The sequence below is a fragment of the Oncorhynchus clarkii genome, chromosome 13 (genome assembly GCF_045791955.1).
Source record: "Oncorhynchus clarkii lewisi isolate Uvic-CL-2024 chromosome 13, UVic_Ocla_1.0, whole genome shotgun sequence".
Taxonomy (NCBI): domain Eukaryota; kingdom Metazoa; phylum Chordata; class Actinopteri; order Salmoniformes; family Salmonidae; genus Oncorhynchus; species Oncorhynchus clarkii.
In genome coordinates, this window is record NC_092159.1 from 34,505,149 (window position 1) to 34,532,984 (window position 27,836).

General features: G+C 43.1%; 1 protein-coding gene across 6 annotated transcripts in view; it reads left to right on the forward strand.

The window, feature by feature from the left end:
• LOC139364574 (KAT8 regulatory NSL complex subunit 1-like) overlaps positions 1–27,836 on the forward strand; it is a 77,430-nt gene that overhangs the window by 19,199 nt on the left and 30,395 nt on the right. For 4 of the 6 annotated variants that reach the window (XM_071101422.1, XM_071101420.1, XM_071101421.1 and 1 more), the window contains one exon: positions 13,560–14,931. In XM_071101422.1, coding sequence (XP_070957523.1) covers positions 13,655–14,931 — 1,277 coding nt within the window. In that variant the 5' untranslated portion in view covers positions 13,560–13,654. Of the gene's footprint in view, positions 1–9,311; positions 9,403–13,559; positions 14,932–27,836 lie in introns of all 6 variants that reach the window. The other 2 variants (XM_071101419.1, XM_071101418.1) reach the window with 1 other exon arrangement.

Consider the following 27,836-nt stretch of genomic DNA (forward strand, 5'->3'; position numbering starts at 1 on the left):
AGTGATTCCTAGTCTATGCCTTTTGGCAGCAGCCTCTAATGTGCTAGTGATGGCTGTTTAACAGTCTGATGGCCTTGAGATAGAAGCTGCTTTTCAGTCTCTCGGCCCCAGCTTTGATGCACCTGTACTGACCTCATCTTCTGGATGATGGCGGGGTGAACAGGCAGTGGCTCGGGTGGTTGATGTCCTTGATGATCTTTTTGGCCTTCCTGTGACATACTTAGCATGTTTTTGACCAGCATTAGGCCTAGGTCTTTATGCTTAACCATCATAAATGGTAAGTACCGTATATTGTGTTATGAAAAATTAGTAGCCCGTTTTCCTAATTTTAACCTTTTTTAGCACAGCCTACATTTTTCCCTCTGTACTGGAGGTTGATCCATTTCAGGTTTTACTGGTGCTAACTCTGCGAAGGCTGCCTCCACCGAAGATTAACCTAATTTAATTACTTCTGTGCATAATAGGGTGATGGGCGTAGAATATGCATCATGACTAGGTGAGAGGGGCCTCATCGGAATAAGGTGATTGTGTGAAATTTGTGCCATCGCAGGGCATGTCCTAAACGGAGCCTGCGGTTGGTTGGACAGGGTATCGCTGGCTGGGTGGAGCTTCTTATATGCCTGCAACTGGTTAGACTGGGAGGGTTGGTCTTAAAGGGCTCTGTAACAGGAGTCCTGTTTCCAACGCTCGGCTCCACACCGCCATGCCCGGCGAGCAATATGGCTCAGGGTCATCCATGAGGATGTGAATTTGTTTGTATCACCGCATGTGTGTTAGAGAGCCACTCTTGCTTGCCTGGTTGTATAGGCGGAATAAATGTGTCAAATTCAACGGTGAGGAGTAGGGATGCACCTATATGACATTTTTGGCCGATATCCAATATTTTCCTTGCCAAAAAACACGATACCGATAACTGATATTTAGAATTTGAGTGGCATTATAGTACAGTTAAATAGTTGAAACACACACACTGACCAAAATATTTTTGTTTCACTTGCTGTGCTGTTTCATGGTTCAGTCATTTAATTTTCACCCAGGATTTCCTCATACATGCCAAGCAGTGAAGTTTCATCTCTGTCTGTTGCTTTTTCTGTCGTGGGTCCTCTTCCTCGGTGCCAACTGTCACTGTGTCCGTTTCCATCTTGTCCATCTGTGTCTGTAACATTTCACGTAAACCCTGTTTCTTGTCTGCGTCAAATTAGCGGTCCTTGTACCTAGCATCAAGCATGGTGGTGACACAGTAAAGAGGCTCAGAGAGAATACCACCGCTTGTTCAGGGCCTCTAGTAGAGTACTTTTGCAAGTTTTAACCCAACGGTCTGTGTCGGCAGTTTTGTTGAACAGGCGTTTCAATGCCATGACGGAGGGTATGATGTCTGCTGCAGACGCAGCTGGTGAGCTTATTTCTCGAGTCAGTTGTTTGAATGGAGCTAGGAGTGTGTTCATGTTTCAAACATGTTCTCAAATGCCATTGACATGGCAGCAGCGGTGTGAGAACCAGCACATTCTATACGGCTTTCCTCAGTACAAAATCCTCGTCAACCCACTGTGCTGTCAGACTCCGCATGCACATGGGGCTGACATGGCTGGCCCAAATGTCAGTTGTGAAGCTAATAGCAGTGACGCTCATGGATATGCGTTTCAACAATACTGTGTAACATCCGGTAGGGCAACATCTGAAAAATACCGCCCTACTTGGTTGTGTGTACTGGGGATCATGGTGCTGGACCAGTTGGCGAAAGCCAACATCATCCACGACAGAGAACGGTTGATTGTCAAGGGCAATGAATTCCAATTTCTTGCCGTTAATGGATTAGTACAATGCAGTAAATTATAGTATACTCAACTCTAGAGTACTGTACCATACAGGACTGTACTGAACTATACTCAACTTTTAAAAAATATCTTTACTGTACGGTGCTCTTAACACGTGTAAAACTTAAACGTCTATGATTGGTTTAGATTTGAACCAATCATGGATGTCTATGTATGGGCCAAATCAAGGCCGGACTGGACCAAAAATAAACATCGGTGGACGTTGAAATGAATGCCGGCCCAGAACTTGTCAAAAACGTATTCTTTGGACGTTGAAATCAAGGCCATGGCCGACTGACCAAATTTCATTCACTTTTCAACTTCCATTGACGTCCGGTGTTGGTTGGTGCTTAGATGCTGGTTACAATAAATGGAAAGAGAGGGGGCTTGTGTATGTGTGTGAGCGAGACACCAAAGAGTGCCTACAGCAGCACCTAGATCTTCTGTCAGACTTGAGCCCTGACAGTAAATCTCAGTAAGACAAAAAATAATGGTGTTCCAAAAAAAAAGGTCCAGTTGCCAGGACCACAAATACCAATTCCGTCTAGGCACCGTTGTCCTTGAGCACACAAACTACACCTACCTAGGCCTAAACATCAGCACCACCGGTAACTTTCACAAAGCTGTGAACGATCTGAGACAAGGTAAGAAGGGCCTTCTACGCCATCAAAAGGAACGTAAATTTGACATCCCAATTAGGATCTGTCTAAAAATACAGTGGGGCAAAAAAGTATTTAGTCTGCCACCAATTGTGCAAGTTCTCCCACTTAAAAAAGATGAGAGAGGCCTGTAATTTTCATCATAGGTACACTTCAACTATGACAGACAAAATGAGAAGGAAAAAATCCAGAAAATCACATTGTAGGATTTATTAATTTATTTGCAAATTATGGTGGAAAATAAGTGTGTACAACGTACATCGGCAAATAATGCATGCAGAGCAGAAGTAGGCCGATACCCAATAATGATCAAAATCCAGAAAAGAGCCGTTTAAATTCTAAAACAACTTGAAAGGAAGCGATTCCAAAGCCTTCCATAACAAAGCCATCACCTACAGAGAGATTACCCTAGAGAAGAATCCCCTAAGCAAGTGGGTCATGGGTCTCTGTTCACAAAAAGAGCCCCAGGACAGCAACAGCAACACAATTAGACCCAACCAAATCTTGAGAAAACAAAAAGATAATTACTTGACACATTACTCTGTTTTCTGTTAAATTCTTTCCAAACTGGAATGATATTTGGCCCTGAAAGAGAGTACACAGTGGCAGAATACCTGACCACTGTAACTGACCCAAAATTTAAGGAAAGAGAGACATATTTCCCTTGATTACACAGACCCACAAAGATTTCGAAAACAAATCAAATGTTGATAAACTTCCATATATATTGGGTGAAATACTGCAGTGTGCCATCACCGCAGCAAGATTTTGTCACCTGCTGCTACAAGAAAAGGGCAACCAGTGAAGAACAAACACCGTTGTAAATACAACCTATATTTGTGTTTATTTATTTTCCCTTTTTATACATTAACTATTTGCCCGTTATAATACTATACAAAGCCATATGACATTTTGAAATGTCTTCCTTTGAAACCTTTGAGTTTACTGTTAATTTTTGATTGTTTGGTTCACTTTTGATTGTATTTGCGAGAGGGAGAGAGCCAGCTTCGACCACCAGCGTTTAACATAATAATATGCCAATGGAAGGGAAGACTGGTTTGTGACTACTGATTTCTCATTGTAGCCAATTCAATTGCAGTAATTCCTTTACTGAGTTTAAGGAAATTCTGTTACCAATTTGGTTAAATTCAAGTTTTAATCACTTAATAATTAAGAAACCAAATAGATATGGTTTCTACCTGGTTACTTCTGTGAACTTTCATTATCCTCCCTCAATAGCGAGAGAAATTAGAAAATATCTTAAAGATATGTGGGCTTTTGGTAACAGAATTAAGGCACAGGCCAATTTTTTTTAAACAAAATATGTGTTGATATTAGTTGGCAGTGTCTTTACTTCTGCATTATTATGTTTTGATATATTTCAAATGCATTTTAAGACTTTTCCGTCTGTTTGACCAGTAATCAAAGCATTTGATTATTCCTAATTTTGAGGATGGAAAATGGTTAAAGTTATGTATGCCTTCATTTCTCAAAAATGCAGACTCCTAGCTTTCATTTGGCACCAAATTTGACATGAACTTCACATGTTGGGGCTCATGGGGCCTTTTCTTACATGGAAATGACCAGAGGTTAAAAACATGCTATACTGTATGCAAAGGAAGTAGCCTAAGTCACAAGTAAATGTGTGCTATGAATGTTTCGTGGTTTCTCTCTCTCTCCTGCTCTATGACATCACCTTGTGAATAAACATTCTAGAGGTGTCTGGAAGCAGTGGTGTATGACTGCTCTGTTCCTCCTCCCTAAACCTGGTCTACGTCTGAACTGGAACCCTGTGTCTGTAGTATAGGCCATAGTGCATTACTTTTGACCCTGGCTGTATCAAACATCCTCCAGAATGTTCTCTGTAGTCTACTTGGTGCCTTGTGTAGAGTGAGGTAGTGCTGAGTCATTGCCACAGTCTGATCTCACTTTCTGACACAACAGCCCAAGGGAGGTCACCTTACATTCCAAACCCTCACTGGATCTTTACTCTCCTGGGTTATTATGAGTGTGACGCTGAGCGATAGCTGAGCGAAGTTGTTTCAGTGTACGTACGTGTGTGTGCGCGCGTGTGAGCACGTGCGTGTGTGTCAAGGTTGGTCAACATACAATTATTTTAAAATGGTGTTCACTTTCCATCATGATTACATCCAAACTATAACCTCGTTTGGAGAGTGTAGGACGGGACTTCCCCAGACAGCCTAACTCCCTAATTTCTGTCCCTCCCTGCTGCCTCTCAAAGGCTTAAGTTGATGAAAGGCTTTTCTATGTAGAGACACTTGGGAAAGCACCCATTAAGAAACCCTGGGCTGCAGTAGCTGATACAAGAGGTAACTGGCAGCTCTGGTAGACTACGTACCAAGCTGTTCTTGTCACACAGTTTTAGGACAAACCAGATTCATCTTAGCCTATGTAACTCGGGCCATATTTGCATCTTAATTTTGCTAAGGACATTCAATTTATATAGTCCTACTTGAATCAAACTGTCATTCACTCCCCCCCGTCCCCCGTCCGTCTGTTTACTAGGGAATTGTGAACACATACATTGAACAGGGAGGGGTTGTACCGTAGCCTACTTGTTGTCTGCTGTAGTGGATTATTTGATTGAGGTTTGGTGAACTGACATTGAACCTGGCTGCTGTATTAGTAATGTGCTACTAGCAGGAGGCTGGGTTAGCTCCTCCCTACACACAGCTTCTCCTTTAGGCAGACAGGCTGTGTCTGTGTCCCAAATGGTACCCTACTCCCTATACAGTGCACTGCTTTTGACCAGGACCCATTAGGAAATAGGGTGCCAGTTGGTGCATATCCTTTGAGTTTCACTGTAAATGTTTCTTGAGTTTGTGTGCCTGGACATATTTAGAAGGAACCACTTTACAGAGCAAGGATCTGACTAGCGATGTGACAAAAGTAATATTATTGCTTAATGTTTCAACTAGAGGTCGACCGATTATGATTTTTTTCAACGCCGATACCGATTATTGGAGGACCAAAAAAGCAGATGCCGATTATTATTTTTAATTTAAAACTTCTCCCAGGTAATAAGTTTTAGGTTGTAGTTATTATTGGAATTATAGGACTATTTCCCTCTATACCATTTGTATTTCATTAACCTTTGACTATTGGATGTTCTTATAGGCACTTTAGTATTGCCAGTGTAACAGTATAGCTTCCGTCCCTCTCCTCGCTCCTCCCTGGGCTCGAACCAGCAACACAACGACAACAGCCACCATCGAAGCAGCGTTACCCATGCAGAGCTAGGGGAACAACTACTACAAGGCTCAGAGCGAGTGATGTTTGAAACACTATTAGCGTGCGCTAACTAGCCAGCCATTTCACTTCGGTTACACCAGCCTCATCTCGGGAGTTGATAGGCTTGAAGTCATAAACAGCGCAATGCTTGACGCACAACGAAGAGCTGCTGGCAAAACGCACGAAAGTGCTGTTTGAATTAATGTTTACGCGCCTGCTTCTGCCTACCACCGATCAGTCAGATACTTAGATACTTGTATGCTCAGTCAGATTATATGCAACGCAGTCCACGCTAGATAATATCTAGTAATATCATCAACCATGTGTTGTTAACTAGTGATTATGATTGATTGGTTCTTGTAAGAAAAGTTTAATGCTAGCTAGCAACTTACCTTGGCTAACTGCATTCGCGTAACAGGCAGTCTCCTTGTGGAGTGCAACGAGAGAGAGGCAGGTCGTTATTGCGTTGGACGAGTTAACTGTAAGGTTGCAAGATTGATCCCCCGAGCTGATATGGTGTAAATCTGTCGTTCTGCCCCTGAACAAGGCAGTTAACCCACCGTTCCTAGGCCGTCATTGAGAATAAGAATGTGTTCTTACCTTTATTTAACTAGGCAGGTCAGTTATTAATTATTATTTAAAAAAATTAATCGGCGCCCAAAAATACCAATTTCCGATTGTTATGAAAACTTGAAATCGGCCCTAATTAATCGGCCATTCCGATTAATCTGGCGACCTCTAGTTTCAACTGCTATTTTTTTTAAAATCAGTTTTCCATTAAAATTTCAAGAAATATTCATAAAATTCCACACCAATTCACAATGCAGAATAATGGTCCTCTTATGCATGTACAGTGCTTGAGTTGGGTAGGAGCTCACCGGAGGCGAGTACCGGCACTTCACATTTTCTACTGCTTGAGCTCCTGCACCTTTTAAAGAATATTATCTCAAGAGTATTGTGGCGCTCCTGTACCTAAATATAAACAGTACTGGCATCTATTCCAGTCCAAGTCAAGCACTGCATATGTATGACCGCTAGGGTCGGGCAATGAAATTATGTCTACCTCAGTTTTTATACATATACACTTGATAGCTCTGCGGCGTGTTTGTTTGTAAGGTTGCACTACAGCTTTTTAAATGCCAACACGAAGGGCATTTTACTTGTCCGTAAAGTAATGCCGCTTCTGAAGCGGAATTCATGTCAATCTCTAGACAACCAGAACTGTCAATCAAACAATTTTGAGCTGCCTGTGCAGACCGCTCTCTCCTAAAAAAAAAGTTAGTTAAATACAGTGACTTACCAAGACATTCAGTGAAATTGACTCCTAAGATTTTGTATTTTTGGAATGGAGGAGACTGATTACTTGTACTTCCGAGAACACAAACAAACACAAGTGAACTAGCAAGGGACTGTGAGAGAGAGGAGGGGCACTGTTTAGATAGGCATAGAAACAGAACCCTGCACTATCTATCGGCAATCAAAGTTGTATCTCGCATTGGTGTGCTGTATTTCGCAATTTCTTGCCTCGTAACTTTAGTAAAACCGGGCCTATCGTCATTAAATAGGCTAGGATGTTCTACATGTAACAGGCAGACTGAACACACACTCGCATCATTAGCAAAGAGAAAGAGCAGGCTGCACTGATTTGAATTTTGTGGGTGACTTGGGCAGGAGATTTAATTCACTGTTCAAATACTATCAATATTTATTTTCCTGATATTCACAATATAAAAAATTGACCATTCACAATGATGCAAACAGCTGAGGTGTAATCATAAGCTAATAATTAGCCAAAACAAGAGTTTCTATTGGATAAATTTGGCTAGGTCCCTTCCCGATTCGTTACGTTTGTTTCCACCTAGGAAATGTTTTGCAACATAATGTAATAATTACATCTCAGACAGTGCGCAGGTGTTTCCAGGGTACTATAGCAGCACGTTTTTAGGCGAAGAGTAGCCTAGGCTAACAACAAAGGTGAAAGAGAAGTCTGATGTTCCCCATCATAGAACTGATTTTGTTTAAAAAAATAAACAAATTCTGACAAGTTTATTTTTTGTTGTATTTTATTTTTTTGTATTGATCTGCCAGCAGGTCTTGAGGACTCACCATTGGTGTGCGTGCCTGTAGGCTAATTTTTATTTGAAGTTGGGAAAATAGCATACCGTTGTCAGGGCTGACCATAGGGCTTCATGCACTATGATAATAAAAATACATTTTCATGTAAAATGCAACCCATAGCCCATAAGAGTGAAAATGAGCTTGAAAATAAAGCAATTACTTTCTGAGTCCTCAGAACTGTCGGCTACATGTACAGTGCACAACTGTAAACAATGACTGTCAACACCACCTTGCGTCTGAGGCAGCAGTAGCTCAAAGAGCCTTAATAAGTAAACACTACATTATAAAGTTTTGTTTTATTCAATTAAGCATTTCAAATGTCATAGTATGTCCTTGTGTGTAACAATGTAACATGGACAATATAATTTAGATGAAGCTTTTTCATTGTTAAAATAGGCCTGAAAATGATCTCCAAAAATAGAATACTCTCAATTGTTCGAATACTGTTCGGATATCCGGATATTTGATTAGCCGTGCCCATCCCGAGAGAGAGAGAGAGAGAGAGAGAGTGTGTTTGGTAATCATGCGTGTATTAAACATATTCTATCATTTCCTTCACCTTTAAATAGACCTAATGTCTGCCCTGCTCTTGCTAGGTGCTGCTCTTTCATTGGTTCTGGGCTCTGGCTATTGTCTCAGTTGATATTTGACACAGCTGCATGGTTCTAGTGTGACGTGACTAAATGCCAAGCTACAGTAACACTCCTCTTTAAAGAGATGCTTGGGTTGACTCATAACCCGCAGTCCCCGCTGTTACATCTGTGGCTCGGTCGTGTTTATGGTCTTGAAATGTTGTGTGGAGGAAGGGCAAGGTGGATGGCTGGCGGGTTGAATAAAGAGAAAACAATACCTTAAGTCCATAAATGCATTATTCTTGTGCAATTTATATCTATAGGCTACATTGAAGCTGTGAAATGGAGAGTTGAAAATAAGAGCGGGGGCGGGGCAGAAAAGTAATGTCTGGGAACGATTTGGGTATGTGGTGATTGTGAGGTGCTATACAAATTCAACAGGCACAAGACAGGGACTTCAAATAGGCCTATGGCACGACAAGGGAGTTGTAGCCTACTGTTCAGATGGGATAAATGTAAACTGAAACCTGCACACCAACTGTTGGTCTATAACCTCTCACATAGACTTTAATATTAATTCCTGCAGAATAAGGCATTTCTTGCAGTAAAATAAAACACCAAATGTAGGCTACATTTTGACTTGGGAACAGGAGTGGAGAAATATGATTTCTTTCATTCAGCATCTTGAGAGAATGAAAATGGGCTGTTAGCACCTTTACAGACGGTCTCTATGTTTATCAGCATCATAAAGCTGATAGTATTTCAACCACAAAATCCAAAAGGAACTGAAATCTTATCAGAAACATGTTAGGTTGTTTTCACAGCTTTCTGTTTCCTTACAATCGGTCAAACTGACGTCATTTGGACATTTTAATTTTCTCCCTGGTCCCTAAAAGGTTTTGCTCCATGGAAGAATCAGAGATGACAGAGAACTTTACCGACGTCAACTAGATTGAAGCATTCACTCTATTGATTTATGATATTCTGGTAAGCAATGGTTTATTTAGTATTCTAGGGCAACATACTGTGTAAGGACAGAAGATAAACTACATGTATCTAATTATAGACAAGCTGACTAACATGGCCTACCAAAATGTTGGAAATTATAAGCAGAAACATATCTAAATCCTGCACCCCACTAGTCCACAGGCCTCAGATTTTCACTTGTCACGTATAATTGGGCGGTTGCGGATGGGTTAGCAATTGCCGGCTGGTGCGGGTGACCCGTGCACCACTAGTGTGTGTGTGTGGGTGGCCATACAAAAATAAACACCTGGGGCCCTGTCCACAACTGGAGAGTGACTCCATCCCCCCTTTTAATCTTGTTCCGCGAGCTAGCGGAACCCCCCCGCAACAGCCAGTGAAAGTGCAGGGCGCCATATTGAAAACAACTCATAATTAAAAGTATTTTACACCATTTTAAAGATACCATTCTCGTTAATCCAGCCACAGTGTCTGAATATAAAAAGGATTAAAGCACCACAAACGATTATGTTAGGTCACCACCAAGTCACAGAAAAACACAGCCATTTTTCCAGCCAAAGAGGAGTCACAAAAAGCAGAAATAGAGATAAAATGAATCACTAACCTTTGATGATCTTCATCAGATGACACTCATAGGACTTCATTTTACACACTACATGTATGTTTTGTTTGATAAAGTTCATATTTAAAAAAATAAAATTAAAAAAAAAAAAAAAATCTGAGTTTACATTGGCTCAGTAGTTCTAAAACATGCGGTGATATTGCAGAGAGCCACATCAATGTACAGAAATACTCATAATAAACATTGATAAAGATACGACTATTATACATGGAACTTTTAGATAAACTTCTCCTTAATGCAACCGCTGTGTCAGATTTATTTTAAAAACTTTATGGAGAAAGCAAACCATGCAATAATCTGAGTACAGCCTTTTGACAACAAAGCAGCCAAAAAGATACCCGCCATATTGGGCAGTCAACATTACTCAGAAATACCATTTTAAATATTCACTTACCTTTGATGATCTTCATCAGAATGCACTCACAGGAATCCCAGTTCCACCATAAATGTTTTGATTTGTTCGATAATGTTCATCAGTTATGTCCAAATATCTTCTTTTGTTAGGGCGTTTGGTAAACAAATCCAAAAGCGCATTCAGGTCGCGCCGAACGTCGGACCAAAAGTTCCGTTACAGCCTGTAGAAACATGCCAACCTAAGTATGGAATCAATCTTCAGGATGTTTTTAACATAAAACTTCATTAATCTTCCAACCGGACAATTCCTTTGTCTGTACAAATGAAGTGGAACGTAGCTACCTTTCACGTGAGCGCGCCAGACCGAGGCTGTGGCACTCTGCCAGACCAAAGAGCCCCTTATGAGCCCCTCCTTTAGAGTAGAATCCTCAAAACAGGTTCTAAATACTGTTGACATCTAGTGTAAGCCTTGGGAAGTGAAACATAACTAATATCCCACTATATCTTCAATCGAGGCTGAGTTGAAAAACTACAAACTTCAGATTTCCCACTTCCTGGTTGGATTTTTCTCAGGTTTTCTCCTGCCATATGAGTTCTGTTACACTCACAGACATCATTCAAACAGTTTTAGAAGCATATACAATGGGGGGAAACGTATTTAGTGAGCCACCAATTGTGCAAGTTGCAAATAAATTAATTAAAAATTTTACAATGTGATTTTCTGGATATTTTCCCTCATTTTGTCTGTCATAGTGTACCTATGATGAAAATTACAGGCCTCATCTTTTTAAGTGGGAGAACTTGTGCAATTGGTGGCTGACTAAATACCTTTTTGCCCCACTGTATTAGCATCTGGGACAGAGTAGGCCGTTCACTCTGGGCACGCTATTCATCCAAAAGTGAAAATGCTGCCCCCTATCCCAAAAAGCTTAAAGTGGGGCCTTCCATCCCCACCTGACCCTCAACATATGGTATCAGCAGCACAGATGATGGGTTCAGATTAGCACGGTTAAGTTGACCTCTCATGCATGTCAGGTAAACATACACCTCCAGAATGTTCTAGAATCTGTTCACTACTTAAGCCGTCTCCCCACTCAACCAGCAACATGGGGGAACAGCCTTAGGAAATCAACTCACCAAAGAGCATTTCTGAAAAGTGCTTCCAGAAATGGCTTTCGATAAACTCAAATGACTCGGGCCTTCCCGTCCCCCTCTTTTACTCTTTCTCTCCCTTACATTTTCCCCCAATTTTGTGAGGAGATATGCCCTGATCTGCATTGCTGTTCAACATTCCCCACCTACCAATCGTGCAGAGCTGTCTGATTGGTTGCACTGACTGTCATTCAGCTTCGATTGATTGTCAGTGTTTTGCTGTCAATAAGATGTGGTTGGCCAGAGGGGGAGCAACTTGCTTCCTCACACCTCCCCACCCCCCACTGCAGCAGCTCCTCGTCCCAGCTTGTCCCAGCTTGTCCCAGCCTATCCATGGCTGTCACACGCAAGGCATTTTGAGTAAAACATTATCACAAGATTAGGATGAATATGACACGTCCCTCCCCCCTCGTCAGTTCTTAGCAGCTGGCCTTATTTTGAAGGTGTTGCCATTTTCAGTTTCTTTTTGGGAACTTCTTGCCTTTCTGCTTGCTCGCGCTGTTGCTTAAAATATTGCAGCTGCTCAGCGACACATCGATAGGTCAATATTTCCTCATTTACTTGTGACTTAAGAAAACACCCCCGTTGAGAAACGATCACTATTGCAACATATATGTTTTGAGTCAAATTGGAAAAAGGAATTTAACATCTAGGAAGTAGGAATAGTTTGAATGTCTGGTTTTTGATGTACTGGGTCGATAGCCCAGCAAATGCTTTGCATTTAGCTTGAAGATGAAACATGGGGACATTGTTTTTGCCTTGTAATGAAGACGTAGGCTACACGATTGCATAAGACAAGCCTACGTGATTCTCTACATTATTGCATTTCTTTACGTTATTGCATTCTTTGTTGACAAATGTAATGAAGCTGAACACAACACTACCTTTTTTTGTGATTTTTAAGCCTAGCCCTAATCTAATAGGAAATGATGGAGCATGTAGCCTATCCTATTATGCAGCTGCACAATGTAACCCAACACCTGTGTCATCCATCACCACACCCTTCGGATCTGCACTTTTACAGCACGGCACCCTTTCAGAGCATAATAACACACCAATCTGCTCTCTCTCGCTCCCTCTTAGTTTACTTCTCAGAAAATGAATAGTGATTTCATGTAGCGTCTTGTCAGCCTGGCCTGTTTGTATTCATGACTGAACATTTCTTAGCAATATTGGATTTTTCCATTGAGCAGTTATGTAAGAAGAATTTGCACTTGTGAAGCTAGCCAGCCACCTGCATATTTTTCCTTCCACCATTAGGATTTACCTGCCTTCTCAGTCTACTCTCCCTTGTTCTTAAATTACATTAGCCAGGCAGCCTGCCAAACATTTAACCAAATTGCACATTGAAACGGTGAGCTTAGCGTGGCTGCGGGGTCTTAAAAGCCCCCTCTGAGCTCCACGAGAATACTTTGAAAATACAGATGTGACCCCTGGTAGGGTACTTTACCATCACACGCCCCCCCCCCCCCCCCCCACCGTTAGTCTACTGCTTGGCTGCTGGAATCCCCCTTGTCTGGATGCGTTTCGGTAGGCCTTCGCTCCAGCTAGGGCTCTGACCTACATTTGGTGAGATCAGCTGTTGCCTCTTGTGTCCCATGCAGACATAAATTAAGCTGCATAGCTTCTCTCAATGTAGTTCTGCTGGTAAATGCCCCCTCCCCCCACTTCACTCTCTATCCTCCAGCTATGGTTTCATCTACGCACCTGCTCCTCTATGCTCCAGAAACATGTCAGTAATATCTGATGGGTTCATATGTATTCAAAGCTTCAGCAACCAGTTTTCTTGCAGAGTAGTAATGTGGTATTGGGGCCAGATCATTATGACTACTATAGGCAAATTTGAGGCATCACACAGAATAATCTTGGTGTGGTGTAAGACTGGTTTGGATGACCGTGAATGATGATTTGTCAAGGTTGAATGTTTGAAATGGCACACGGATGTTGTGCTGTGTTCATGTAAATCTCTGACACAAACTCTCTCTACGCCTCTTTCTCTTTCTCCCTCTCTCCGACTTCCTCCCTCTCCTAGGCTGTCCTCTGGCGAGGCAGTAGGTGGGTGGTGTGCAGCTGGCCTCGGCACCGGGAGAGGCCCCCTCGCCCGCCCCCCTTCCCCCCCTGTGCTGCATGGCTGCGATGGCGCCCGCTCTAACCGACGCGCCGGCCGAAGCTCACCGCATCCGCTTCAAACTGGCTCCGCCCTCCTCCAACCTCTCCCCGAGCGGCGTGGAGAGCAACGGCGGCACCAGTCACATCCTCGTCTCCAGCAACGGCGTTGTCAAGCGCAAGGCCTCTGAAGAGCGCGGTCCCCACGGGGGGTCCATCACAGGTAAGGGGAAGGAGGAGTTGACGCGAAGCAACGAGGCTTCTTCCACACCTCTTGGGAAACTACAGCCGCTGGTGGCGTCGTACCTGTGCTCAGACGTGACGTCCGTTCCCTCTACCAAGGAGTCACTGAAGCTGCAAGGCGTCCTGCTGCAGAAACACGGCCTTCTGCCCAGCTTCCTGCCCAGGAAACACAAGACACTGGAGCTCTCAGAGGAGCAGCTCAAGAGCATCATGAGTAACAGCAGAGGAGGTGGTCCCCCTGCCCTGTCAAGCCCACCGCCACCGGTCAACGGCGTGGCTAAGAAGTTTGCCAAAAACGGGCCGGACCGGGACAGTATGACAACGGTCAATGGAGGTAATAACAGGCCTCCTGCTGGACATGGACTGGACTCCCCGGTGCCCCAACCCAACACGGCTGCCTCTAGAGGAAACTCTCCTCTCAATGGGGGAGGGGAGCACCAGCAGCCCACAGGACTGTGCTACAACCCTTCCGGACACCCTGAACAGCCAGCACCCCCCGCAGCCTCCACCAACACCCCCATGGACTGCCCCGACAGCAAACCCTCCGAACGGCCACCATCGCTGGCCACGGACACATCATCCCTTTCCCCAACGGACCGACAGACCTCCCTGGGCATGGGCAGCCTTGGAGTGGACGTTAAGGAGCGGTCTCAGCAGAGCAAGAGCCGGCAGGGCGAGATTGAGGGGCGTCTACGACGCCTGAGGAAGCGCCTCCAGGTGGTTCAGGCCAAGCAGGTGGAGCACCACGTCCAACAGCAGCTGGGGGGGCTCCTGGAGAGCACACTGGGGCCACTGGATGCCCTCCGAACTGGCGGGAGACGAGGAGGCCAGGACGCCCCTCTCACCCTGCAGGAGAGGGAGGGGCTTGGTCGATTCCTGAAGGACGGCTCTGTACCAGCGGAGCTGGAGCGCCTGTCCCTCAGCGGAACCACCAACCTGAGGTCCACGGAGAGCGCCTTCGACTCGGACGCCACAGAGAGCAGCTCCGGAGGAGAGACTGACGTGGAGGAGGACGAGCTCACCAGGGTGGACATCGAGCAGCGACACATCTCTCTGTAAGTACCTAATACCTGGACAAAATGTTTATTAGGTTTTTTTTTTCTTCAGCTCAACAGAAAATTAATTGGATAAAGACAGAGTGGAATGGGCTTTTTTGAATGGGAGAATTTAGGATGGGGATAAAGCAGAGAGTGAGTCAGCGACTGAAGTAGTGGAAAATACAAAGATGCTAGAGTGTGTGACAGGGAGGGACTCCATCCAGGCTTGGTTTGTTAGCCACTGGGGATCTGTAGCCTTGTTTTAGCAGTAACACACTGCCAGTTTCAGGGTTCATCTCCAGTTTACCACTCTCTGCTGCTGAAAGTAAGCCCAATCCAGGCCCATTCATGTTACATACAAGCGCGTGTGTGTGCGCTACATCTTCCCGGTCCTGTGTTCATGAGGATGTGGCTTGCACCCTCCTTTGTGTGGAAGGTCACCCTGATGGAAGTGATGGGTAATGAAAGTGAATGAAACCCCTGTTGTGTTCTGATGCTGCGGTGCAGTGCTGTCCTCTGCTTCAAACACACTTTTTTTATGTCTTCAGGGATAAGCCTGGATCTAAGGCATTTACCAGAGAAAGAAACCACCTTTTTCAGAGAAGTGAAGGCAGAGATATCCAGAAGAAGCTGGCATGGCCCCAGGTTAGCTTAATTCCAGTGCGGTTGTTATCTTATGTCCGATATTGCTGATCTTTTGCCTTGTTGACTCCATTGGATGAGTAACTTAATGTGATCAACGCAAGAGTAGATTTTAACCTATAGATGGTGTTTCAATCTCTTTTTTTTACATGCAGATGCAATGATGTAGGAGTAGATTGACATTTTACCCTCAAGTATTCAGTATTGGTCCTATGTTAACTTTTTGAAAAGCGCTGGCTAGCTTTTGCTGGTTATGCTAGATGTTCCTATTCAGTTGGATTGGCCTTTTCTTTATGATCCTCAGTGCCCACATGTTATTCAACTATGTTTGGATCTTTTTATAGTCAGCCCTGCAGCTTTCCTCTGAATCCAGCTCCACAAGGCCCACTGGTTATTGAGTGTAGTGCGTGGCCCATGGGCATTCTCATCAATCTATATAGTGCACTACTTTGGACCTGGGCCCTTAGGGCTAGGATCAAAAGTAGTGCACCATGTAGAGGATAAAGAGCCATTTGGGACTCCACGTGAGCCTGACTGGGTCAGAGTCACAGAGGCCTTGTTTGAATGTTGTGAACTAAAGCTAAAGACGGACCGACGGCATGAGGGATAACCTACATTCAGGCACGATGAAGGCAGTTGGTCGGTCACATGGCGAATTGCGTAAGACCAAATAGGCTTACTTCCAGGCAGATTATAGTGAGAGAGAGAGAGAGAGAGAGAGAGCGAGGGAGCATGATGACACCGCTGCTGTTTTTTACAGTCTTTGTCTGGCTGTTTGTGTGGGAGAAGAGAATAGGGGCGCCCGCACCTTTAAGAAGTGACAGGGCACTCCTCTTGCAGAGAGGGAGGGGGACTTTGTTTTTCCTTTTTTTTTCTTGTACATGACTCATAGAATGTTATGGACGTGGATATGATGAACAGATATAACATGTTTGCAAACACTTAAACTGACCAGACAGACCTATTCCTGCTTTTCATAGTTTAGGTTGGCAAGCTCGTTGATGGTACAACCATGTCGTGTGTGTGTGTCTGGATGTCTGTTGTGTCTTGTGTAAGGAAAGCTTGTTCTTTCCAGACCAGTTGATATCGCTATGGTGGTGTTGATGCAGCCACAATAAGGTAATTTTAGCTCTGAGCAACCCCCCGAGGACGAGTTTGATTTGTGTGATGTGTCTTGTATGTCTGTCTGCACGCGGTGTTTGTCCAGACCCACACATAATTACACTAGGGGTGTAGCGGTTTACCAAACCACTCTGATTTTTTACCAGCCAAAATATCAATTTTACCATAATTACACAAAGAAAAACAGATGAACATGCTTAATGTTTCTAAAACAAGTAATGTATTACTTGTAAGAAGTAATGTGGTATATTGCTCGATTTAATATTCTGTGACCGGAGTATTTTAACAAATGTTTAGCTGCCCCTTTAAGGGTAACTTGGTAACAGGGCCACTCAAGTCATCACATGTGCCTGTGACAATGTCACTAGTAGAGGCCAACGATGTCTCTTTTTGTTAGCTGTGGGAGCAAACTCAAACTTTGAAAAGCAACCGAGCTTGTGAACAAAACTATGTAAATAGCCAAGAAACACAAGGACAAAGTGGTAGACTTAAGTAAATTAGACTAACTTTTATGCCTGTGCCCATTGCTTCGGTAAACAAATATTTCAGTGCTCACAACCCTCCAGACAGGCAGTGTTGCTGTGCGAGGTGGGATAGCTATAACATTAGGATTCAGATTTCTTTGTGCATTACCAGATATGAAACCAAACGACAGAAATACTTTGAAAACTGCTACTGCAGCATTTATTTTGCAAAAATCACAACTCGCACTTCTGCCCATACTTGACTGTTTTTATGTAGCACTCACACTATGGAGTCCAAAGTGTTACCACGTGCCAACATGGCTGTTGAGTTAGACATTCTTACCCGCCAGTGCCAAAATATACCCCTGTTTGGCAGGTGGCCGGTGTTCATTTTCTATTGCTTTCAATTCTACCTAACAGGAGTTGTTTTTAGATTCATATCTACTCATTCATAGGCTCAATGTGTTTGTGAAATACTGTTGCTTTGAGAATCATGTGCTTTTTGGTGACCTTTTCTTCTCCCCATGAACACCTTCCCCATGTCAAAACACCCTCAGGCAAACCTGTCTTGCTCCTGGAGAGCATGTTTGAAATGCAGGACAGGTCACCTGTGCAGGTAAGTGTCCGATCAACATGGCCCAGTAGGTTCTGGGCCCTTATCCACAAAGCGTCTGAGTAGCAGTGCTTATCTAGGATCTGTCCATATAATCTTATTCATTATGATCTACAAGCCAAAACTGATCCTTGATCAACACTCCCTACTCTAAGACGCTTTGTGGAAATGGGCTCTGATGTTCTCCTCCTTCAGCTTTAGTGCTGCAGTGCACTGACTCAGGATAATGATAGGCCTATTCTGGTGCATTTCACTGTCCGATCCATTTTTTTTTGGCCTCTTCCAGAGACCAGCGCCTCCTATCAGCCCAAGTAGCAGCTGTCTGTCTCAAAGCCTGAGACTAGCCAAGCATCCATTATGCAAACCCACTGCCTTTGCTAACAGGATGTTTATATTTTTTGTAGTGTTTTTTTTTCTCGCTCTCTTCCTCGTCTGTGCTCACCTCTCACAGGCTCCTCTTCATCTTAAGGAGAATCTCCACAAAGCCTCATGTATTAATGTACTGTCGTGTCGCTGTTGCAACTCATTCTCACATGGTCTCGGTGCAATACCTTTCTTCCTTCAATCCCTTCAAATGCAATATGGAGAAATAGGTCCTTATCCTTCCTCCAACTGATGTTAAACTTGGTGTGAAATATATTGAGTGACTGTGGGGCATGTGAGTGTTGACCTAATGCAAATTGAGTGTGAGATCCGTTTGTACCAATACTTTTGGCATCCCAATTTGATTTAAGTGCAAAACTGTATTTGATATTCTTCTGCACCAAAACAATGGCAAGGAAATTGGGAGAGATGACTTTGGGGTGTGTCAAGGTTTTAAATAAGTAAAGCCCTCAAGCACTTACCGACCTCTTCCTTCTGTTACTGGTGTGTGAGAGCTTAGTCCTGATTGGTTCCCAGTCTGTCTTGTTTTATTACCATAATTGTAGCAGCTTGTTTATCCTGTCATGCTCGCTCAGCTTCCTTTATTGCATGGCCGTTTGGCACATAACTGTAGCCTAGGCCTACATTAGGCTAGTTAGCATGAGAGGAACTAAGCTCTTTTTAGCCAAACTATGGAACAACAGGCTTGGTCTTATGTGCCCTGTCCTTCAATTATTCTGTGTGCTTCACAGGGCTGTGCCAAGAGTCCTTCGTGTGATTTAAGGACCCGAGTTGCTCATTTACAAATGGATCCACTACGTCCTTGCTCCTCCGTGCTTGCTGACCTGTCCGTTGGCTTTCCAGTCGAGCCAGTTAGCTCGCAGGATCCTCGAAACAAGCGGGTTGGTTTGGATTTCTTTGCGTGGGTGCTTCTCGTCTTTTATGTCCGTCCCGTCTGTTCTCTCTTATTTCTGCCTTCCTTTTGTCTCTTCTTTCCCTGGCTTGTGTTGATACGTTCACCTTGGTATGTCTGTTCATCAGTCTCTCAGCCTGACGCCAGGCTCCGTTAGCCCTTTTCTAGACGTTTCCATGCAACGTGTCCTCTCTGCAGTCTGCACCACATGTCGCCATATCCTGGGTCCTGTTGTTCAGCTGTACCCCTGGGCAGTGAATGGAAAAAAGCCCACCCGGACTGACTCTAGCTGCTCAGTGCTCAGCTGTAATGTGGCGTCTCAAATGGCCCTCATCTGTTCCTCTCACACACTACAGGTCTATCTGTAATGTCCGTAATGACCATGTTATCTCGCCCCAAAGCAAGGGTACACTACAAAATATTAATATTAATATTAATATAATAATTTTTTGCCATGTTTTTTTCATTATAGATCATTCTTGTTGTTCATCATTCTTATCAAACCAGAAGGTTTCCAACTAAAAAAATATTGATATAAAAAGAAGGCAGTGTTGGGTAGCACATGGTGCATTAGACTGTCTGTTTAATCAGTCTGGAGATTACGAGCATGCTGGATTAGCAGACACCCACCACCACCACTAGATTAATGGGTTGGGATTGAAACGACAACACGCCTGCCTTCTCAGGAAGGCTTTATGTAGCTTATTGTAGAAGTTGGATATGGTTCACCCCCCCCCCCCCCCCACACACACACACACACACACACACACACAATGAATGCCGTGGGGGTTGGATGGTAGTGTTTTCCTCATCAGGGTTGTGTTGATTTAGAAAAAAATATGTTTTGCAACAGAAAATGAACATGAGCGTTTATTGGACAAGTCCAGGTAGTCCCTTCCTCTTTCACTTCTTCCATTTAGTACCTGATGGACACAACCCAGCTGAATGGTTCAACTGATGTTACTGCAAGGCTGTGCCAATGCATCTGACCAAGTTTAGGCCTAACCCAGGGCCAGGGAACAAGATGCTAGTGCCTTCCATTGCTACCAGATAGATCAATATAACTGGTTTGGGAATTTAAATTGGGCTCTACTAAAACCATTCCAAGCACATTGACTGAATAGTTCGCTAGGGCAACCACCAGAAAAATAGTTTAGTTTAAATAAGCCGGTGGGCCTCGTCCTTTCACGGGTACAAGACACGCCTGAAGTGGCATTGAAATGTCTTGTTCTTGGCTCGTTAATGTTTCCTATGATTCATTGAAAATGGAACCTGCTATGTAACACACCCACAGCATGGCTGCACAACACAATGACAATGGGAAGAAATAGCTACAGAGTGAAATTATAAAGTAGTTGTAAGACTCATTCTTACTCAAATGCAATCACATGTATGTGTAGAGCCCTTTTCACATCTGCGGTTGTCAGAAAGTGCTATACAGATACCAGCCTCAAACTTCAAAGAGCAAGCAGTGCATAGGCAGACAATGGCCTTAAGTAATTTTTGTTGCTCTCCGGGGAGGTTGGCCTCGGATCTCTTTGTTCTCTGTTACATTTGAAACAAGGGTTTCCCAGTGTGCACTTTGGGAGTCTGTTATAATGTTGGCCTCATGAATACTCCTGGGATGTGCCCTTGGGATTTGGCACACATCAGGATGGTAGATGGTAACCAGGCTTTTTAATATTACCTGGCAGTAAGTCCCTTTTTAAAAATGCATGAATCTATTAATGTTCAAATTGGTATGGGGTCAAGTCCTCCGTACTGTGTGTTTGCAGTCACGATGACACTGTGTATGCAGTAGTGCTGTCCAGAGTCATTCACACTGCGGTAGTAGGAAAATACCATACAAATACTAGTTAACCACCACACATGTCTCTGCCTGTGGCGATGTGACTGCAATGATTTGAAGCATAGCCGTTCTCTCTCCCTCACCCTCTTTCTCACTCTCTCTTTCACCATCTGTCTCTCTCACCGCTGTGTTTGCTTTTCACCAATGGAGTCAAGGGAACCGAACTGGCTCCGAGCCTCCCGTCCAAAGATGATTGAGGCACTCTTAGAAAACCAGCATAACTTAAAGGCTAGGAAGAATACCCCTGAAAGATGGATGGGGTACAGACGGTCATGTTCATGTGTGGTTTCAGGGCATGGTAGGCTACTAGGTTTAGACTGTCTTCTGAAATGAATGAAATGGTGAGTCTCAGTTTATATAATGTTATATGATATGACTCAGTCTTATTTACAATCCAGGAGGATTGGAAAACATGTCAACAAGAGGCTCCTCTTCATGTACATCTTTTTTTTGTTCTTGGTCAGATTGAGTTGTTTGTGCAGAAGACAGAGTAAGCCTATATTTGGTGCTCTCTTTCGAAACCTTCTGTGAGAAGGTGGCAGAGCTACAGCGGCGTTTCAGACCACAAGACATCCCGAAAATCAGTCTTCTCACAAACACGTGTGTGTGGCGTCTGAATGGTTTGAGCTACAAATGAATGACAATGGAAAGTGGGTGACTCACAAACACAATGGTGTTCTCCATTTTGCTCTACGGCCCCCACAAGTGTCCGAGGCCTCGTCTTGAAGGTAACCATACAAACAAATGAACGTATGGAGGTAGTTTTGTGCCCCAAAAAATATGGGGTTAAATACACTGAGTGTACCAAACATTAGGAACACCTTCCTAATATTGAGTTGCGTGTGTCCAAAAAAAAAAATATTTCCTTCGCATTCTCACATAGTACCAGTCAAAAGTTTGGACACAAAATCAAAATATATTTGAGATTCTTCAAAGTAGCCACCCTTTGCCTTGATGACAGTTTTGCACACTCTTGGCATTCGCTTGACCAGCTTCATGAGGTAGTCACCTGGAAGTCACCTGGATTGCATTTCAATTAACAGCTGTGTCTTGTTAAAAGTTAATTGGTGGAATTTCATTCCTCAATGCGTTTGAGCCAGTCAGTTGTTGTGACATGGTATGGATGGTAGAAGATATTGGTAAAATACCAAGTTCATATTATGGCAAGAACAGCTCAAATAAGCAAAGACAAAGAACAGTCCATCATTACTTTAAGACATGAAGGTCAGTCAATCCGGAAAATTTCAAGAACTTTGAACGGTTATTCAAGTGCAGTCGCAAATACCATCAAGCGCTATGATGAAACTTGCTCTCGTAAGGACCGCTACAGGAAAGGAAGACCCAGAGTTACCTCTGCTGCAGAGGATAAGTTCATTAGAGTTACCAGCCTCAGAAATTGCAGCCCAAATAAATGCTTCAGAGTTCATGTAACAGACACATCTCAACATCAACTTTTCAGAGGAAACTACGTGAATCAGGCCTTCATGGTCAAATTTCTGCAAAGAACCCACATCTAAAGGACACCAATAAAAATAAGAGACTTGCTTGGGCCAAGAAACACGAGCAATGAACATTAGACGGGTGGAAGTCTGTCCTTTGGTCTGAGTCCAAATTGGAGATTTTTGTTTCCAACCGCTGTGTCTTTGTGAGACGCAGAGAAGGTGAACAGATGATCTCCGCATGTGTGGTTCCCACCGTGAATAATGGAGGTGTGATGGTGTGGGGTGCTTTACTGGTGACATGGTCTGTGATTTATTTAGAATTCAAGGCACACTGAACCAGCATGGCTACCACAGCATTCTTCCGCGATACGCCATCCCATCTGGTTTGTGCTTAGTGGGAGTATCAATTGTTTTCAACAGGACAATGACCCAAACACACCTTCAGGCTGAGTAAGGGCTATTTGACCAAGGAGAGTGATGGAGTGCTGCATCAAATGACCTGGCCTCCAGGTTTTGTACCCTCAACTTTCTAGCCCGAAGTCCAGCACGCTATCGACTGTGCCCAAAGGTATTAATTGGGGTTGGGGCCGATTGTGGCTAAAACACTATCAATTGGAATCTTTAACAAGTGGAAAGGGGAAAAATTATTATTATTAGTTTTTCACAAGCGTAGCAGGATGGGCTATTAGCTGAACAATAGACAATTCAACCTTTACTAAAGAATTGTCAAATTGCCGAGCTAGGTGTAAACCCCCCCCTTCCTCCCCAATAGGCTATTCTCCACAATGTGTGGATGAAGCTCTTAATTTGGCATTGGGGAAAACACGAGATGAACTTCTAAAAAATAGACCTGCTAAAGGACACTAATGTTCATAACTACATATACTTTGAACTCACAAAAAGTGGGAGATACGGTCAAGAAACACTGGCATGTTTTATTTACGCGATAAATTGGTTCATGCCAAAAATAATTGGTCCAGCCACAAAAGAAAATCAGCCAGGCTCTTTTTACGCCCTCTTCCAAATGGTAGCTATAAATGCAGAGGATGTGCACAGTGTAACAATATGATGTGTGTGTGAATATTTCTGCCACCCACATACAGGAAAACAGTTCCAAATTAATGACATTATGTGCGCCACCACCCATGTTATCTATATTATTAAATGTCCATGTGGGCTGTGCTATGTTGGTAAAACCTCTCGTTCTCTCAAACAGAGAATCCGTGGAAAAAAAGTTCAATTGGGAGAAACAACAGTCGCTGTACATTTTAATGACCTAAAACATGACATTTCTACCTTTCTGGGAGAAAAAATAATAATGTGCATATATTTGCAACTGAGACTGAGGAGCAGGCCGTTTACTCTGGGCACCTTTCATCCAAGCTACTCAATACTGCCCCTGCAGCCATAAGAAGTTATGTAGAAGACATGTAGCTAGCTAAACAATGGACCATAATCACAACTCATGATGTTATTACCCTGCATGAATCTGCAGGTAGCAAACTAACCAGGTTCTATGGCTATGACTAGTCAAGCAAATGTGTCTGAGATACGAAGAATAAGATCATACAAATAACCTTAGCTAGCGAGCCAGCCAGCTAACGTTAGCTAGCTAACAGTACACTTGACATTAAGGTTTGTGCAGTTTTACTACGCGATACATTTGAGGAGGGGGAAACACGTTTGACATGATTACCTAGACATACTGACCAGCTCAAATAGACAGACGCGTGCTATATGGCAGATCAATCCAAACTCACCTCTCTGCATGTCCAGCCCACTCATTATGGTCTATCTCTGTTTATTTGCCTAGGTAAAGGTTAAAAAAATATATATATATATATATATATATATTTTTAGACAGAAACTATATATATATATATATATATATATATACATACATACATACATACATACATACATACATACATACATACATACATACAGTGGGTCAAAAAATTATTTAGTTAGCCACCAATTGTGCAAGTTCTCCCACTTAAAAAGATGAGAGGCCTGTAATTTTCATCATAGGTACACTTCAACTATGACAGACAAAATGAGAGAAAAAATCCATAAAATAACATTGTGGGATTTTTAAAGAATTTATTTGCAAATTATGGTGGAAAATAAGTATTTGGTCACCTACAAACAAGCAAGATTTCTGGCTCTCACAGACCTGTAACTTCTTCTTTAAGAGGCTCCTCTGTCCTCCACTCCACCTGTATTAATGGCACCTGTTTGAACTTGCTATCAGTATAAAACACACCTCTTTTTAAGTGGGAGAACTTGCACAATTGGTGGCTGACTAAATACTTTTTTGCCCCACTGTATATGAAATTATCACGGTGTAATTAAACAGCTCGACACCAAATGCACATCAAACAATTATTTTCCATAATTATTGAAGAGAAACGTTAATGACCGTATCTATTTAGGTTTTAAGTGTCTATGTTAAGGTGACTCTTTTGGTTGGAAGCATTTGATTTTTCAATCGCAGAAATTCTTTTGGACAAGTTCCATGTCTAACAGCTTAATAAATTATATAACGACAACTTACACTGCCATAAATGGATGGACAGAAAAGCTATGTTTAATGTCACACAATTCTGGACAAAGACGCCAACTATGAGGATGGGTTGAACAGGTTTTAAATCAACTCCGAATTGTAAAAAAAAAAAAAAAAATAGTATTATTACCAATAACTTATCAACAGTTGTAACAAGTTGTCCAGAGTAGTAAATCCTCACTGGTACACTAGTTTATTGAAAGACCCATATGTGCACAGGCAATATAGATAATGCTGCAGGCAGCACAGTCAAACAAATGCATGTTTAAAACTGATAATTGATTGTGTGGCGCAAGAATGAATTCAATTAATTGATTATTGAATGTTACGATGGACACAGCTTTGTAGAACGAAAACATACACCACCTCTGCTCAACAACCTCTGAGGTGCTGCAGTTCGCGGACGATATTGTCACCCTCACGGCAGTCAGGCAATGCATCCGCCAACAGTTGTTCACAAACTCGTCTGGTTGCGGCCATAATTAGACCGTGTTTCAAATGTACCAAGAAATGCTCTTATTTTTATGCCTAGTAATCAACCAATGTTAATTGTTTAAGCATACGCTTTTACAAGTCTGTTTCATATTACAGCTCGAACAATCCCCTTATTGTGACCAAGAGGTTTGTGAGTTTTCTGTTCATCGTTCACCAGTAGGGGGTCCCGCGTGCTCTGGGTATTACTTACTCAAATTAACTAAATGAGTCGAAAGATTAGTTATTTTGACTGAACAAGTCGAAAAGATCAGCAGAAAAGATCAGCAGAACTTCCCATCACCCTGTGCCTGCGTGCTTACGTGCGTGTGTGTGTGTGCCAGTGTCTCATCCACACCTGCATGTGTTAGAAATAAGTAATCCGAACCTGACCTGTTTCTTTCCCCTTCAGAGGTTATAACCTGGATTGCGTTTCTAGTGGACAGTGCTTCTTTTCAAAATAAACGTGTGTGTTCCTTCATGGTTGAGCGCTTTATTCATTGTGGCTGCAGGTGAACACCTTGCCTGAGTCTGCATTCTGCATATAAATGACCTCTAAGCCATTTGATTGGCCAAATGTCCCTCTGCTGGACAATTTAAAGGGAAGTGTGGACTGTGGATGGTTTCCCCACCCCCACCTACTTATATTAACATGTGGTTACTACCCTACCTCCCTTTTAAGAGAAGCCCCTAAGTCTACAGTTAGAGATGCTGGGGGCTGCAGGAGAACTGGTTAGTGGTTATAAAACCTGGTCATGTCACTGTGAAATGAGTTCCGCTGCTGCTCGAGAAGGAATTGAAGAACCCTTAGATGGCGTGTGTGCTCAAGAGGAGGGGTCGGCTGGAGGGGAGCAGGTCACACATGTAAAACATCTGTCACAGTATCAGGAACAAGATAACAGCGTAGCTGGTCTTGGCTCTATTGTAACACAAATACCACAGCTCATATTCTCTTTTGTGTGTATGAAAGGTTAGGCGTGTTTAGTGTCTGGTTTGGATGAACTGGCTAACGTGTGACGCTGTAGCAACATGTTATGGAGAAAGAAAAGTTCTAACCAAGTAAAGTGAAGCCTCCCTCATACACGGTACATAATAGAGCCTGTGTGTGAGAAGTAGCTGTGGTATTCAGTGTAAATAGAATAGATTGGCTGCTCAGGTATCCTGTTGCCTGCAGCAGAGAGAGGAGAGTGACTTGTTTTAAAGGGCAGCTCCCTCTGTGCACTACTCCGGAGCTGTCAATGTGAGACACTTTGTTTGTGTCGCCGTGTGTGTTTTTGTGCGACATGTGGGCAGTGTGTTTTTGAGTCAGAGGCGCAGAGACCTTGCGAGCTTTGTTCGTTCAACAAACCAGATGTCGCATCGCCTTCTCAGTTTCTCCTCTCGCTCTTTAACAGATACAGGAAGTGGGTATGCGTGTGCGGGTGTGTGTGTGGCGATGTGTTTCCTGTTGTGCATCACACTCCAGTCGAGCTAAGGTGGCTGACAGACCAGTTTGTGTGTCTGGGAGCTGAGAAAAGGAAGGAGTGCCGCCGCCATTGTGAACTGTGGTGTATCATTACCCATAGGGTTAGATTTCTTGTTGACCTGCGCCTCTCTCCTCCATGTTACGCTCGCTTGGTTTCTTTCTGTTTGGATATTCTGTTTTTATTAGGCCTTACTAGTCCAGTGGGAGCATTTTATAGTAACGTGATCATCTATGATAATATTTCTTCACCCCAGGCTATTAAAGGCCTATGTGACTCACAGCGTATACCCATTGGACTACCCAATGCACCTTGGTAAAAAAAAATAAAAAATGAGCATAGATAAGCTAACCAGGGACAGTGCTACCAACTAATACAAAATGGAGCCTTTATTAGTCAATCAACCTCTTATTATTATTTTTATTATTATTATTATTATTATTATTATTATTATTATTATAAAAAATAAATGTAAAAAAGGATGTGGATTTTCTATTTCAGGCCAAGCAGCATGTCCTCTCTTGCTCTGCTTGTCAGATTCTTCAGGTCCTTCCTCCTCAGAATGACAGAATTACTTTGGGACATCAGTCTGATTAACGCTTTATCGGCGAGAACTCCTCTGACCTTTTGCGAGACAAAGGGTTGATGGAATATGACATTTGGATGCTCTATATCAAGGTTGCCATTTTTCAGTCTTTCAGAACCTAGCAGCCTTGGGCTTTGTCTCCCTACCCTTTGCATGGCGTTCGTCAAAGTGATCTTCTGCTGAACAAGCTTTACGACAATTTATTCCGTTGAATAGCGAGTAGCGACGATGAGTAGCGAGGCCTATTTGAGACTGCCTATGGTTCAATGGAGCACGTGCTTGTTTGTATGGATGTACTGGATAGGGTTGGATGCGGTCAACATTTCGGCTACGGTTGCCTACCTTAATAAAGTGCTTGGAGGCACAGCGGAGGTGTGAGCTAGTATGCTCATCAGTTCCTGGTCAGTTCTTGGTAGCTGCAACACACCC